Source organism: Aythya ferina (genome assembly GCF_964211825.1).
Source record: "Aythya ferina genome assembly, chromosome: 1".
Taxonomy (NCBI): Eukaryota; Metazoa; Chordata; class Aves; order Anseriformes; family Anatidae; genus Aythya; species Aythya ferina.
Window position 1 is genome coordinate 201048949 of NC_140296.1, and position 14722 is coordinate 201063670.

The window sequence follows — 14722 nt, forward strand, 5'->3', positions numbered from 1 at the left end:
CCTTCAAGCAATACTTAAAAGCAATCTACATATATAAGGAAAAAAACCCCACTTTTTTATACATTTATATATTGAGTATAAATCAAAGCAAGGCAAAGAGATTTATTCTTTTTCATTTGTCTTTAGCCACTTTAGGGCTATAAGGTGGCTTTACCTTTTTGTATTTTTTCTTTTTTATTAATTTTTTTTTCCAAGACACTTGGAATTTGATTCTGAGAAGACTTTTTTAACCTCAGTGATTGCATATATTCAATTAAAATGACATCAGATAACTAGAAATGCTGCTCTGCTCAATTATGTGGATTATAGATTTTCTCAAAGGTCTTCTGATTCCAAGCTGGAAAAACTTTAAAGTTTCTCTATAGAACATACCTGTCCCTAATGATAGAGATTTAATGGAATTTGATAAATCTTTTAATTTATCTCTGGGAGTTTGCTGTGCTGCAGACTTCTGGACAGGGGCTACATATTCATGGCATTGTGCTGTGCTTGTTGGCAGCAACGTCAACAGAATCCACAAATAATAATTGTAACTAAAATCTAGTCACGAAATCACATCTGATCCAATCTTTTGCCAGCACTAAATTCTTTCTTGCAGCATATTTCCTGATAATTATATTGTGGGATATCACGTTGGCTTATCCTGTATGTTAATTAATTGCTTTGGCTTGCTTATTAATTCTAACAAAACTTTGGAAAGCTGTTTTCTAGTCTGCTGCAGACACCACCCCCATACTGTGCAAAGGTTAGCTGGTGAAATTTAGAGTGGATGGTAGCAGTAGCAGAGCTCCAATTATTTTGATAGACACACAATCAGAATTGTGATTTGTATAAATAAAATACGTAATGGGAAGAAGGAGGAAGTGATCCATGGAGTTCTATCTGTAGAAAATCCATCATTTAGTTTCAAACCCAACTTGCTTTCTTTTTAATATTCTCAGAAATCTTTTCCATGTATTATTGGTTTTGAAAATGACACTGTTGCCTTTAATTTCACTTCAAAGGCTGGAAGATTAAGTCAATTAATCAAAACCAGAATTTTTCCGAAAATTAACTTGTTTAGACTAAAAGATGTGAATTCAATGTTGTCTGAATTCTGCTTTAGATTTGTGCTTTAAAGAGTAGAACAATTTAATCCTATGTCTAAAGAAAGGCATGGAATTGAAATACTGTTTTGGTTTTACTTGTAAGGATTAATTAGCTTTTTTCAGTTGACTTCATAAGACAGTTTGCTTTATAGTCCATATCGTGGCAGTAATTTAATGCAGACAGGGAAATAATCATTCTAAGTAGAATTGTTATGTGTCTGGTGGTTTACGCAGCCTTATTTATCTTCCCTACAGTAAGACGACTGTGCAGCACTTGTCACCTAACCTTTGAACAGAGATCAGCAGCTATATGGTATGACGTGAGGCAGGAAGAGCTACCTGGGCTGATATGTAGATATAGGAAATAAGGCTGCATTCTGTTGCAATGCACAGTTTCACGTATTCATAACATATTTTTTTATTTATAGGTGTTCCCGGCTATGGCAGGGAGGTTGGAACTAGCTGATCTTTGAGGTCCCTTCCAACCAAACCATTCTGATTATTGCTTTGATGGTTTTATGTGCCCTGTATCAGAAGCTGAAGGAGGGGCAGACCTAAAAGAGCATCTAGTCAGTGTGTTTGCTGTAGTAGAGTTGGTTTCCCAGTGTGAAGATACTCATTTTTTGCCCAGTAATGCTATAGACTTGTACAACTCACTCCCGATGAATTATTGCACAGCCTAATAACTGAACTGTTCATGCCTGGGAAGATTTACTTCTTCCTAATATAATTAAGTTCCAAAATGTTGTTGCAATTTGTAACTCAACCATTTGAGTTATGTATTGTACAACATTTTCATATGCACTCAGACTTTTCGTGTTCAAATGTAAATTGAATTCTCCCTTTGTTCCCACTTTTCATAAACTTAACTTGATGACCCCTTTGGATTTTGGTTCTACACTATTATTTTTTTTTGGAAGATATTTCACTCACATATTCCTTGATCAAAGCAATTTCAAAAAGAGTCAAAACCCAAGGCTGGATTTTTTTTCGGAGTTCCATCCAATTCATTCTTCTGGTTGGTAGCAAATGTGTTTTCCTCTTGGCTTTAAACACTTAACGTTGCATCACAACTGAAAAAGTGAACCCACTGCATCTACTTCTTTGTGATTGAGTAATGAGACCTTGAAGATAAGTGTTCTGCAAGAAACATATCCCACGTTGTATTTAATATGTGATGCCAAATATGGTTTCATAACACTTTTCAGTTAAAATGTGCATGCCAGGTGATGCTTTTGCACTTAGTAATGTGTTGAGGGTAGCTTGAGAAAATAATTAGGAAATGCTGTGAGAAGCTATTTTATGGAAGGACTGCACCACAGCTTTTATTTTGCTTTTTTGTGTCCTTTCAGTACTTAAAGGGGTCTTATAAAAAGGATGGAGAGGTTCTCTTTACTTAGGCAGATAATGATAGGACAAGTCTTAAACTAAAGAGGGTAGTTTTAGACTAGATATTAGGAGGAAATTCTTCACTCTCAGGGTGGTGAGGCCCTGTCCCAGGCTGCCCAGAGGAGCTGTGGCTGCCCCATCCCTGGCAGTGCCCAAGGCCAGGCTGGATGGGGCTTTGGGCAGCCTGGGCTGCTGGGAGGTGTCCCTGCCCATGGCAGGGGGTGGAACTGGGAGGGTCTTTGAGGTCTCTTCCAATCCTAACCATTCTGGGATTTTATGAGGATTTGCATTTTTTAATACACATGTGATAGTGAATTCAGCAATATAGGAATATGGAAATTAATTGACAAAATTTGATGTATTTTTTATTTCTTTTCATTCTAAGAATGACTTGCAAACAGGAATATTTTGCAACACTTTCAGGTTGAAGGAGCCCAAGGCTCTTCACAGGGCACGGGCTAATTCTGGGCTAAGCAAGGCTACAGCAGGTAGGGAGGGGGATTAAGAAGGTGGTGGGTTTAGAACTAGGAGTTAAGAGATGAAAATTTTTTATGACATTTTCAGCAAATAAATTTGAATGTAACTGCAAACAAGCTTAGGAGAAGAATAAACCTAGTGAGTGAATTACTATGAGGAAGTCTTTCCTTTTGTTTCTGTTGAACAAATATATCAGTGCTATTTAAAGAAGGCCGATATAAGTGGCAGCAGTTGGTGGGTGACTGTAAGCCTGTGAAGTCTGAGACTGTTTTCAGCGTATTTCAGCTACTCATTTCAGCTACTCAATAACATACAGCTTAATGGTCAAACCACAGATCTGCACATGTAGCTTTTTGATGTGTCAGATCTCTATGTAATTCAGATTAATATTTCTTTTTAACAGCTATCTTGAAAAAATGCGTGAAAAACTGTATTAGCCATCGTGGCAGAGATGTAAAATCCATCTATCATGTGGAAGCTAATTAAAACAAAACAAAGCCTGAGCATTCTCAATCAAATCCTTACTTGCCCACATGAAATCCTGGTTATTTGGACTCTAGGCTGCTTTTCCTTCACATGAAATTCTCCCAGGAAAGCAGTAGGAGGCCAGATTGCAGGCCAGGAGGAGCACTTCCAGCAGGTGCTGCCAGTGAGGACCCCGTGTATGGGCCCTGATCCCGGTGAGACCCCACAGTCTGTTCCCTATACATGAGATGTCTTTGAAGGGCCTTCTGGTAAGAAACCAGCACACCTCCGTGTGGGCTGTCCTCTCTGTCAGAGCCGGGATTTAATCTCACCTTTGTGCCTGGGGTGAAGGCACGGACCAGCCTGAAAAATTCTTGGTTCCCGTCTGATTACGTTGCATTTACCCAAGTTAGATCTTCCTTGACTCTGATCCATGTGGTGCTAAGGCTGTGTTTCTGCCAAATGACACCTTATGTACATGGGTTCAGTTAAAAGCCGCCCCATGCCTTCTCTTTCGGATTTCAGGTACTGTATGGTGCTGAGCTAATTACATTAATCAGCCCTGCTTTTCTTCTCCATATCCCCTGCATGAATATTACTGGAGCTATTAAAGGGAAGCAGTCCTCTCAGGCCAGGATGTGGCTAATTTAATACTGTTTGCCACTCACCTTAGTACTTGGTGAAGAGCTCAGATAGAGAAATGCAGGTTTAAAAAGGCTGTGGAAGGAGGGAGAAGATTCAATGTTAAATAACTGAAGGTTTAAAAAATGAGATGGAGGGGGAAGATTGGAACACTTCCAGTCTACTAAAATTAGGTTAATAGATGGGACTTTTGTGTCTGAAGTGACACAAACAAATCTTTTTTTAGAGAAAAAATGATGCTTCTGCATAGAAAATAAATACAGTAAAAGGAGATGTATTTATTTCAAACTTCTTTAGCAGGTCGAGAGAGTTTGTTTGCTCATTATGCCTTTCCTTAAGTCCTTACATGACAGATTTGAATATTATGTATGTGAGTACGTGGGTGTCATCAGTGCAGCCTTGTTAATTGAGCACGGGATCTCCAGGAACTCCCTCCTGCGTTCCAGGCCCGTGAGTTACGGAGCAGCCCCGGGCAAGGTGCTCCTCCGCTCCCTGCTGTCGTCCTCCTGCTCAGCTGAAAGCAGCATCTTGGGGAATGAAAATCAGGGCCTGCGTAATGTGCTCCCATGGCATTTCGATGCCTGAAGTGTGTGGGTGCTTGGTATTAGCGCACAAGCAATGCGATGATAAATTTGTTGCTGGGTTAATACAGCCAGGCAGTAGGGGATCTGCTTGCCGGGACAAAGCACATCCAGCTATGCCTTCTGTTTGTCCCTCTGGGATTATTTTAAAGCTAGCAGAGAGCATTTCCATAATAAATTATTGTGAATTGTCCATTCCTTTGTGAGAAAATGAGATTGGACTAATTTCCCATGTGATTACTTTCCGTGCCAGATTAGAAAATGGGCAGCTGAGCTGTCCAGTGGTCCCAGTTCAGCAGAGCAGGAGCTGGGTCCTGTGTGGGTATGCAGGGACCTGGAGCCATCAGCTCGGTGCCTGACATGCTGGTGACAGCACTGGGGAAGAAAAAGAGTCTCTTGTGCGGGCAGCCAGCTGCTTGTGTGACCTTGCATGGCCATGAAGAATGCAGTGCCTGTGCTCCTCTTGCTGCCTCAGTGAGCCTGACTCTTCTGGTAGCGTAGCTCAGTTGGAAGGGACCTTCGAAGATTGTCTAGTCCAGCGGCTCGCGCATGCAGCCACGGGGATCACTCAAATTTGGCGTGAGGAGAGGAGAAGAGGTCATTAAAGAACTGAAAATTCAAAGTAAAGTTGAAAGGTGTAGCAATCTGTGTAATTAAAAACAAAAAACTAAAGCAGATTAGCAAATACATTTTTTTTTCTTCCCACTTGCTCATTATATTAATGTTTTTTCAACTTCTGTTCAGATTTCTAGGTGATATTTGGCATACACAGAGCCTACTTTCAGTTTGTTAGTTTAATTATGTGGGGACGTACACAATGATGCACATCACATCTTCAGGTGGTACTGGATGTAGGCTTTTTCTAGCATATTAGACACTGAGACTTCCATCAGATTATACTGGGTTTTGGTGTTACTCTTCAAGAAAACTCTCAGATACTTGGGAAGTGCTTCAAAATGAACTGATTATGTTTTTTGCTGGTCAAAAGATAAGCTCTGCTGGTTTTTAAATTAGTTCCTAATGTATGTACTGGAAACTTAGACTTGTTTGGACTCCAAAATTTGTTTTTTGTAGGCTCCAAAATGTTGATTTGAACAAGATTTTTCATTAGGTAAAGTAATTCAGATATATTTCATTATTCAACTAAAACTTCTGAATTTGAAACTGCATCTCTTAAGTCTTTAAATGAAATAAAATATAAATATAACTTAAGTGTTTTGCGTTGGACTATTCTTATATTGGCTTCATCAACATAGGAGGGAAGGTAGATTTCAATTTCCATCTCAACTTCTGTAGTTTTTCCCATTAAGGATATTTTTCACCCTTGCACAAATTTAATACTGGTCTAAACTGGTGGGTTTTAGTGTCCTTGCCACAGACAGCTGTGATGATGTGAGTAGTTATTCTTTCAAAATATTAAGACTTAGTAAGGACTCTTCTTTTTACTCTTCTATTTTTTCTTGTTCTTATTGGGAAGGATTTATTGTCCCTTTTCAAGGTGGGTTTTGTTGGGTATGTTATTTATCTGATCTGTAGAGCAGAAAAGGGGAGCCTTGCTGCTTAGATGAGCTGCTATGTTTTCAGGAGCTGCAGACGATGCATACAAAGGAAGGAAGTCTCATTTGGCATCAAAGCGGTTTAGTTACTTTTGATATGAAAAACATAGGTTTCTTTGATAAGAAAAATATGTTAGAGCCCTCAGAATGAAACTAAAATAATATAAAGCCAGAAAATATCCGATAAAAGGCTGCTTTTCAAGTTTTTTCTTCATAACCCGTCTTTTTAGTTAGGTTAAGAAGTGAAATAAATTTATTTTAAAATATTAATTAGATACCTACTAATAAAACTTTTTGTCACCTTCTCCCTGTTCATCAGAGTGAAAATTTTAAACTTAAAAAAAAAAAAAAAGTTAACTCTCCTAAGTCAAGCAAAGTCTCTGTGCCTTTCACAGGGTGCAATAGAAAAGAAGGGAAAACTTTTTAGGGGTATTTTAATTATTTTAATTATATGGTCAAGTAAATGAAGCTGTTTAGGTTAAAAATGCATGGAATGGGGTTCGGATTCTCAGGTTTGGGAATAGCTGGATTTCTAAAAAATAAAGCTGCACACAAAATATGCAATGGTTTGAAAAATTTTCATTAAAGCAACTTTTAATTTAAAATTGCTGTGTATGTTTAAAGAAAATTCTGGTTTCAGGTGAGTAGTACAGCCCAGGGTACTTTAACAGAAAAATTATTATGATTATGATGATTATTATTATTAATTATTATTCTGGTAAAGTCCTCTTCTCTTGAAGTTCTACAGTCTGTTCTGATTTAGAAGTTTCAATATTAATTTTATTTTTTTTACTTAAAACGTGAATCTTGCTGTGTTTAAAAACTAAATTCCAAGGGTACCATGTCATACCTGTCTGAAGCTGAGACTTCTTGTTTACTCATTCATTACTACATATTGCTATTATAGAAGATCACTTGTAATGTGACCTAGACAAAATGATTTTTTTTTGTAGATTAATATGAATTTTTTCTTTGTTTTCAGTCCAGAAGAGCTTCCTGTCCATGATGCAGCAATAGAGAAGGTAAGTTCAGTGTCCTCCAGTTTTTTAACTAGGAAGCGAACTCTTACAGATTCCGGATTTTTTAAAAATATAAATTGTTGTGAAATGAGGAGATGAAACATTTTAGTGATTTGCATTCCTGGAGAAACATGATGGAAGTCCCAGAAGGACTATGTCCCTTGAGGCCTTGTTAACTAGCCTCCAGATCCCTTGGGGGCCCACACGATAATGTCATTACTAGTCGCAGTGAGACATAGATTTTCCTCACCCATCATGTGATTGAGCTATTTATGTTATTTATTTATGTAAACAGAGCTGTTTAACAAATCCTGCCCAGCCCTGCCCTAATGGGGACCCAGCTGGCAGGCACTTGTCCGGGGTGAGCAGCATCATGGCGGTGCCACAGCTGCTGTCAGCTGCACTGCCCGGGGGATTTGGCCAAGTGAGGTGGCACCTCTGGTGCTGAGGCATCTGCTGCCTTCCCCTGGCATGTGCAGCGTGCTTTTCTATAGAAACAGTGATGGGTGACCTGGATGTCAGTCACTGCAGCGTGATTACAGCCTTGTAATGCTGAGTTGACAAGCCAGGGGTGTTGTAGATGTGTAAGACCTGTCAACAGGCAGTGCAGGCCGCAGTCCAAAAGGCCTCCAACTGAGGGAGGATGCTGGAGGACAAGTCTGGGAGCTGACCTTTCGATTTTATTGAGCTTTTATTAAAATCACTGGGAACAGAGTATCTGCTTGTCTGGGCCTAGATGTGTGCCTTTCAATACTGTGGGCATTTTCTGTCAGTCCCCTTCTTATCTCTAGGACTTGATCAGATTTGTGCTGATCTGTATCGTAAGAAAACTCATTGTGAAACGCTGAAAGCTGTAAGTTTAATTTAACTCAAAACTGTAAGTTTAGTCCTCTCTTGGCTGCACAAATCATTAGAGTGTTTGGAAGAGGGGTGGAGTGACTTGTCTTAAGGAAGCTCAGCTCTGAGGACTTGGAGCAACATTTCCATATGTGAAGTACTTTGAGCTTCTGTGGAGAAGCCAACAGGGGATCAGTACAGGGCTAGCAAGAAGCATTTCTCAGAAGTGAACTTCAGAGTCCCTTATGTTTTGCATCAGTTCAAGTGTATTTCTGCATACACAGCCTGAAATAAGTTGCATTTTCCTGCCATGTTCCATTACATTTAATAACACAGTAAGACTATATATAATTTCATTTCCATCAGGACACAGCAGGGTGGTGAGCCTATGAGCATAAACATTAGACAGCTTGCAATTATTGTGGTACATGTGTTTTGAAGCTCTGTTTCGCTGTGACTATGTTGTTAGCCTTAAATTATTGGGTGAAAACAGTGTCTCAGTTCTTTGTCCCATATTTTATTCATGCTGTCTCAGACAAAATGTCAGCATAGAAACTGTATTTATTGAATCAATGTTAAGTTGCAAACCTAGTTTCTTTTTATAATTGTGCAGTAATGCTCCTGTGTTAGACTCCTGGTTGTACTCCTGATGATATCCTGACCTCTGCTGGTTTGAGGCTTATCTGCCTTCTATCAGTGGTGGTTGAGGCTTTGCTATTTTCAAATATCATTCACAGGACAATGAATGTGTCATGTTGATAGAGGCTAACACTGGAAGCTTTCTGTGCAAAATCTGTTAAAGTTTTTTGCTTTTTCTGCTTTAACTCTGAATTAAAAACAAAACAAAACAAAAACAACACAAAAAACACGAGTTCCTAACTCATGCTTTGATTTAACTTGCAGCTTAGCTAAAGGGTTGTGCATATCCTTGTGACTTTTAAATCTCCATTCTTCATATACATCCTAATGTCAAGCTGAAGCTGAGGTTGTGCACACATTTGTGCTCATGTTTTTGCCTGTTATACTTTTAGAATAGGCGTTATTGCTGTGAATGCAGTGTACCTTTGATGCTTTGTTTACCTCGCTGGGCATTTGATGACTTAAATGTGCCAAGCCATTGTCCTGCTTTATGAACTAATCTTCATGTGAATCACACAGCACATCTGAGCTAAAGCTAGGGGAGGAAAGATGAACCAGAAGAGAAAGGTGGACAGGGAACTGACCTCAGGAAATCTGGAGTCTGTGTCAGACTGTTTATGAAGTGCTATGAAATGCTTTGTAAGGCATTTTCAGTGGTGTGGGTTTTTTGTCTTTGATTTACTTGATTGTACATCAGAGAGCAGGTCCAGTGAGTTCTGGTTTTGTTGAGGCTCCTGCTGCAGCCTTGCTGTAAGGCTCAGCTCTAGCACGCTTGCCATTGAGGAAGGAAGAGCGCTGCACAAAAGATGCAGCCAATAGTGCTTGCCAGCAGAACTTCACGCTTCATGTTCTCATTAGTATATTATTTACTGACACGAGAGTGAGAAACCTTTTCTTTTTCAGTCAGGGATTCTGTTATTCCCTATGGCAAGAATGCTTCAAAGTGGATAACGTACTCAGAAGAGAGATAAATGGATTTTTTTTTTGGTGACAACTACATGGAACTTGCCTAAAAGAGCAGCAGCAGCAGCCCTCTATTCTGCAATGAGCTGCTTCAGATCTATCCGTGTATTTGGTGGTGCACCTGCTAGACATGAAAGTGAACGTAATTCAGCCTTTAAAAAAAAAAAAACTAAAAGTTCTCAACAACCGAACACAGAAAAAATAATTGTTATTTTGAGTACGGCAGCATTGCTTGAGTACTGGGATAAATTGACACAGAAGGCATAAAAGCTTGAACAAACATACAATTGAAGTGAGCTTCTGGCTCAAAAGACCAAAAATCTTCAAAGTAGATCAAACATGCAAACAAAAAGACTGTAGGAGCAGGTAGATTTTTATTTTTCTTACCAATTATCTAAACAACCTGTTGAGGGCAGAGACCTTTTCTAACTTGACAGCAGTGTTATTCGAGCAGTGGAAACTATGCCTAGGGACCATCTACTTCTGATATGCTAAAAATGCTGATTTCTCACAGAGGTTCAGAGTGTGGAAGAGAATCAGAAGCAATAACATAAAACCTATCAGATTTGGGAAGCAGTACTTTTTGTACGGTTTCCTTCTAACCTAACTCTTCAGAAAGGGCTTTAAATATTATTTGAAAAAATAAGAAGTACTTGAGACTTTCCTAAATACGGCATGGAGCCTGAACAAGAATGTGAGCAGTTGATTGCAACGTGAAGAGCTAGATAAGTAAGATTGAGATGGTAGAAGCAATTATTTCCACATAACTTATACTTCTGTTGGACAGGTGGAAATAAAAATAACTATTCAAATAACAACGACAAAACACAAAACCAAAACCCCTTTATTTCCAAGATGTTTTACGGACTGAATCAGGGTTGGGATGGATCTAAGCAGGCACTGATTTGCAATTTGTTAGTTGAAGGCTTTGTGCTCCTGGATTAAACATTCCTTTCCCATTTTATTGTGTTGGTAGACAAGAAAAAATACATAAAATCTGATGGGGAGTAAAAGCTAGAAATACATTTAAAATTCAGTTGAGACAATAAGTAATAGTTTTCATTTATATTATCCCCCACACTTCAGATATAAAGTATTAATAACTTTCCAGTGTCCTGCAGAAATTACTCTGAATATTCTTACATCAATTTATCGCTGACCATATGAATCAGAACATCCTTCCTGTCTTACCAAGAATTGAAGTGGAGGAGCTGAGCTTTACCAAACCCCTGAATATTCAGGTTTGACGAGAAAGCAGTAACCACAGACAAGTTTTCTGCTTCAGCTTTTTCACTGTTCCTGGAAAATCCTCAGCTCCAAAGCATTATGCAGCAGTTGAAATAGTTTCATAAAAAACAACCTCAGTTCCCCCACAGACATCAGAGTTAATAGTTAGCTTTCTAGTGTAATTAGGGAGATGTAGCCTTCTTTACAACGTGTAAAACTGGGCTGTAAAAATACTACCTCTTCTTATCATCCAGACTCACTTAGTATGGATTTTTGACTGTGAAAAGCCAAAGTGCCAGGAAACTCTAGGAACTAAAACAGCTAATTGTGTCTTGATTAAAGAAGGCTCTGATTTCAGAGCCAGCTAACTTAAAATGCTTGCAGCAGAAATTGCAGCCTGAAACATTACTGAGTATAGGAGCAAGTTTTTTTTTTTTTTTTTTATTTGTCAAAAAGGTGTAGAGAAGAAACTTCTACAAATCTTGAACTTAAAACATCCCCAAAAACAGGCAGCCAAAGACCAGCAGAAACCTTTGTTGTCAGCACTATGTAAAATAGTACTTTGTAAGAGGAATTTAATTTAACTGATGTTATTCTTTGTTGCTGTTCTTAGATGTGAGGAGACCAGAAGTTGATGATATTATAATATTTTTTTTCTCAATATTTTAAAAAATACATTAAATAAATAATTTTTAATGTACTCATTTTGAAAAGATTTTTAAAAATATTCTGATTTCATTTCAGCAAAAGCACCTTGAAATTGAAAGAACTACAAAATGGCTTAAGATGCTGAAAAGCTGGGAGAAATACAAGAATAGTGAAAAGGTAAAGTTACGCCTGCTTTTTCTTTAGTTATCACTTCCAAATGAATATGTAACCTTAAATTAGGATGTCTTATTTTCTGATTATAAAAATACACGTTTTTTTTCCAAATGCAAGGAATTTTGAAGGACAATATCGTGTCTGCTCATCATTCCCAGTAATAGTGTGTTGTACTGCATTGTACTTGTGCTGTGGGTTCAGAACTAGGGTCACGTAGTGTCCTGCGTTCATAGGACTGCAGAATAATTTGTGGAGCAGATGAAACCTTGCCTTGTCTTGTCTTGCAGTTAGTTGGTGTGTATCAGAAGTAGTATTTGATTACACCTTGAGAATGGGAAGGAAGGGAAAAAAAATGAAAATCAGTGTAAGCTTGAAAAGAGGGAATACATTTGAACGGGAATAGCTGAACTCTGCAGGAATCATACAACCCCCTTTCAAAGGTTATGAATTTTAACGTGAGGATGTTTTTTTTAATTAATTTGTATGCTGGATATTGTAGTAATTAATATTTAAAGATATGCCACCAGTACCTCAAAAGAATCTTACTAAGATCTGAGAGGTTTTTTATTATTAATCTTATTTTCTTCTGTGGTTTCCTTTTTATTTATTTATTTTTTTTGCAACTTAGGTTTACTGAACAGCCTAGGATGTCTTCTGTTCATTGAAAACTGCCTTAAATAACTCTCCAAGGAAACTGATTAGTCATAATGTGGGGTATTTTGTGGGGCACTTGATGTTTACCTTTTCATGCTTGCCAGCAGAGATATCTTAGGATATCCCAAGATATCCTTTGCTAAAAGGAGAGTTTCACTGCGTAAGCTTCAAAGCAAAAAGTATAGGAAGCCATCCTGTGCCTTATCATCCCTTACAGGAGGAAAAAGTCTGTTTTTCTGTAAATCATCTGCAACACAGCATTCATAATAAGAGAAGTGATTTTTTTTTTGATAGTATGAATGGGATCTGCTTTTCAATAGAACACTTTCTATCTTGATGGGCTTTTATTTTGAGACCAGTATGAAAGAACTGTTCAGGGATAAATCCCTGACTATGCTGGCAGCTCCTTACCTATACCCAGCATTTCTGGATTAGAAGAGAACAGTGACAACAACAGAACATAAAAGGAGTAAAACGACTTTCCATGTGAAATTATGGGTGAATTTTTAAAGTAATTGAATTATCCATTCATGCTCTTAAAACTGCTTTTGGGGTTTTTAGTTCCAGAATTACTTTGAACCTACTGGATTACAAATAATGGTCAGGGAGTAAAGACAGAAGTTGGGTTGTGTTGGGTATGCCATTAAGTGCTAAGTGCTTTTAGTCACTTTGAAAAGTAAGTCGAGGCTATCATATGAATAGTTTATTTGCTGTAAATATACTCTTGGTCATCTTAAAACTGTTCAATAGTGAAAGCATGGAAGAATTTTGGCTGGGGAAGATCTTCCTGGAGAGGCTGTGCTCCCAGCACTGTGCTTTGAGGAGGTTTTCAGAACAAATCCTGCTCTGGCTGTCTGGTGGTTAATGCACACGATACGAACTTCCCGGAACCAAATTCCTCTTCTCCTCAATAGGGCTCAAAACTTGCATTTCCTACTGGAGCTCTGACACTTCTGGTGATGCTGTGCGTTGCAGAGGACTCCTGCTGCTCTTTTGCTGACAGCTGTGGCACATCCCAGCCACTGCCTGGATGAGTGGCCTGCAGACTTAGCTTGCTCCCTTAGTGGAATAAAAGGGTAGTAAATTGTTCTGTGCAATGTGGAGGAGCTTTGGATGGAGAGATGGAGGAAAGAATGCTTGTTGCCATGAAAAGCAGAGAAATTAGATACTCCAACTGAAGCAGAGGAAGAACTTTTCTCATGATGTTCCTCACGGGTGCATGCATGCTGCCTTCGATTCTGAGACTAGAAGCTCTGGTACTTTGCTATTCTTAAAAGTACCAAAAGCAGTTATTGATGTTTTTCAGGATATTATTAAAAAGTTAGAGGATTCTTTTTTTTTTTTTTTTAATTTATATTTATTTATGAAAAAGTAATCTTCCTTTTTCCCAAGTTTTTCTTACAATGCTACTTTCTATTCCTGGAAGAAAAAGCTAGAGGTCATAGCACTCCTGGTTTGTTTCTTTATTGGGGTGATTTGAAGATCATTTATGTTCACACAAATCAAGGGGATAGTCAAAAAACCCTGTATAACAGCTACTTAGTTTGCAGAGAGTATGTCAGATGTGACCTTTCAGGTAACACAATAGCTGTGCGTTGTCCAAGCAGCAGCAGCCTTCGTTTTCAGCTGCCTATGATGTCCGTCCATTGTACACCAGTTTACCAGAATAATCCTCTGTTCACCAAGCATGCAGAAGGTATAGCAGGTCAGCTGAGCAGAAGAGGCTTCAGTTCATGTAACAAATTATAGACTGAACTATAAATAGAGGCAGGAATAATTCAGTATGTTCCTAAAAGGGGTGAACCTTGCTGGAGGCTAGGAAAAAAAATCAATGATTGCTGAGTTCTGACGGAGCACGTGAGACTTCAAAAACAAGGATGTTATTGTTAGTCTTTCTTGCATCTGATGTGGTAAGTGAACCAGAATATAGAAAATAAAGAATCTACCCCCTCCTCCTCCTTAACATGCAGTGGAAAATTGGACATTATTTGTTGCTGCCCTTTATGGAAAGCCAGGTGATGTTCTGAGGATTGTACAAAATTAGCAACTAACGACAGTTTCCATCTGAAAACGGACTGGAAGAAGGCACCAGTTTCCCAACCCCACTTTTTGAAGAGTGGAAACAGGTTGCAAGAACAATTCCTGCCTCTTGTTTTCTGCCTTCGCTTGAAGGATGAAGTGGTTAACACTAGAGGAACAAGTTACTAAAGAAAAAGAACAGCCTGTGTCTTACAGGATTCACTTCACTTTGTGCTCCTGTGGTGTCTGTGCGGTCAGCCTGCGCCTGAAATCAGTGTTGTTTTGAAACAGCACTGAAGGGAGCATTGCTGCAACAAAAAAAATCAGCAGAAATAATAATTGTA

The 14722-nt window shown here is 38.6% G+C and overlaps 1 protein-coding gene across 6 annotated transcripts in view; it reads left to right on the top strand.

The window, feature by feature from the left end:
• The window catches only part of USP6NL (USP6 N-terminal like), a 118647-nt gene that overhangs the window by 68438 nt on the left and 35487 nt on the right, over positions 1-14722 (top strand). For all 6 annotated transcript variants that reach the window (XM_084517727.1, XM_084517730.1, XM_084517728.1 and 3 more), the window contains 2 exons: positions 7181-7220; positions 11628-11708. In XM_084517727.1, the coding sequence (XP_084373853.1) occupies positions 7181-7220; positions 11628-11708 (121 nt within the window). The remainder of the gene's footprint in view (positions 1-7180; positions 7221-11627; positions 11709-14722) is intronic.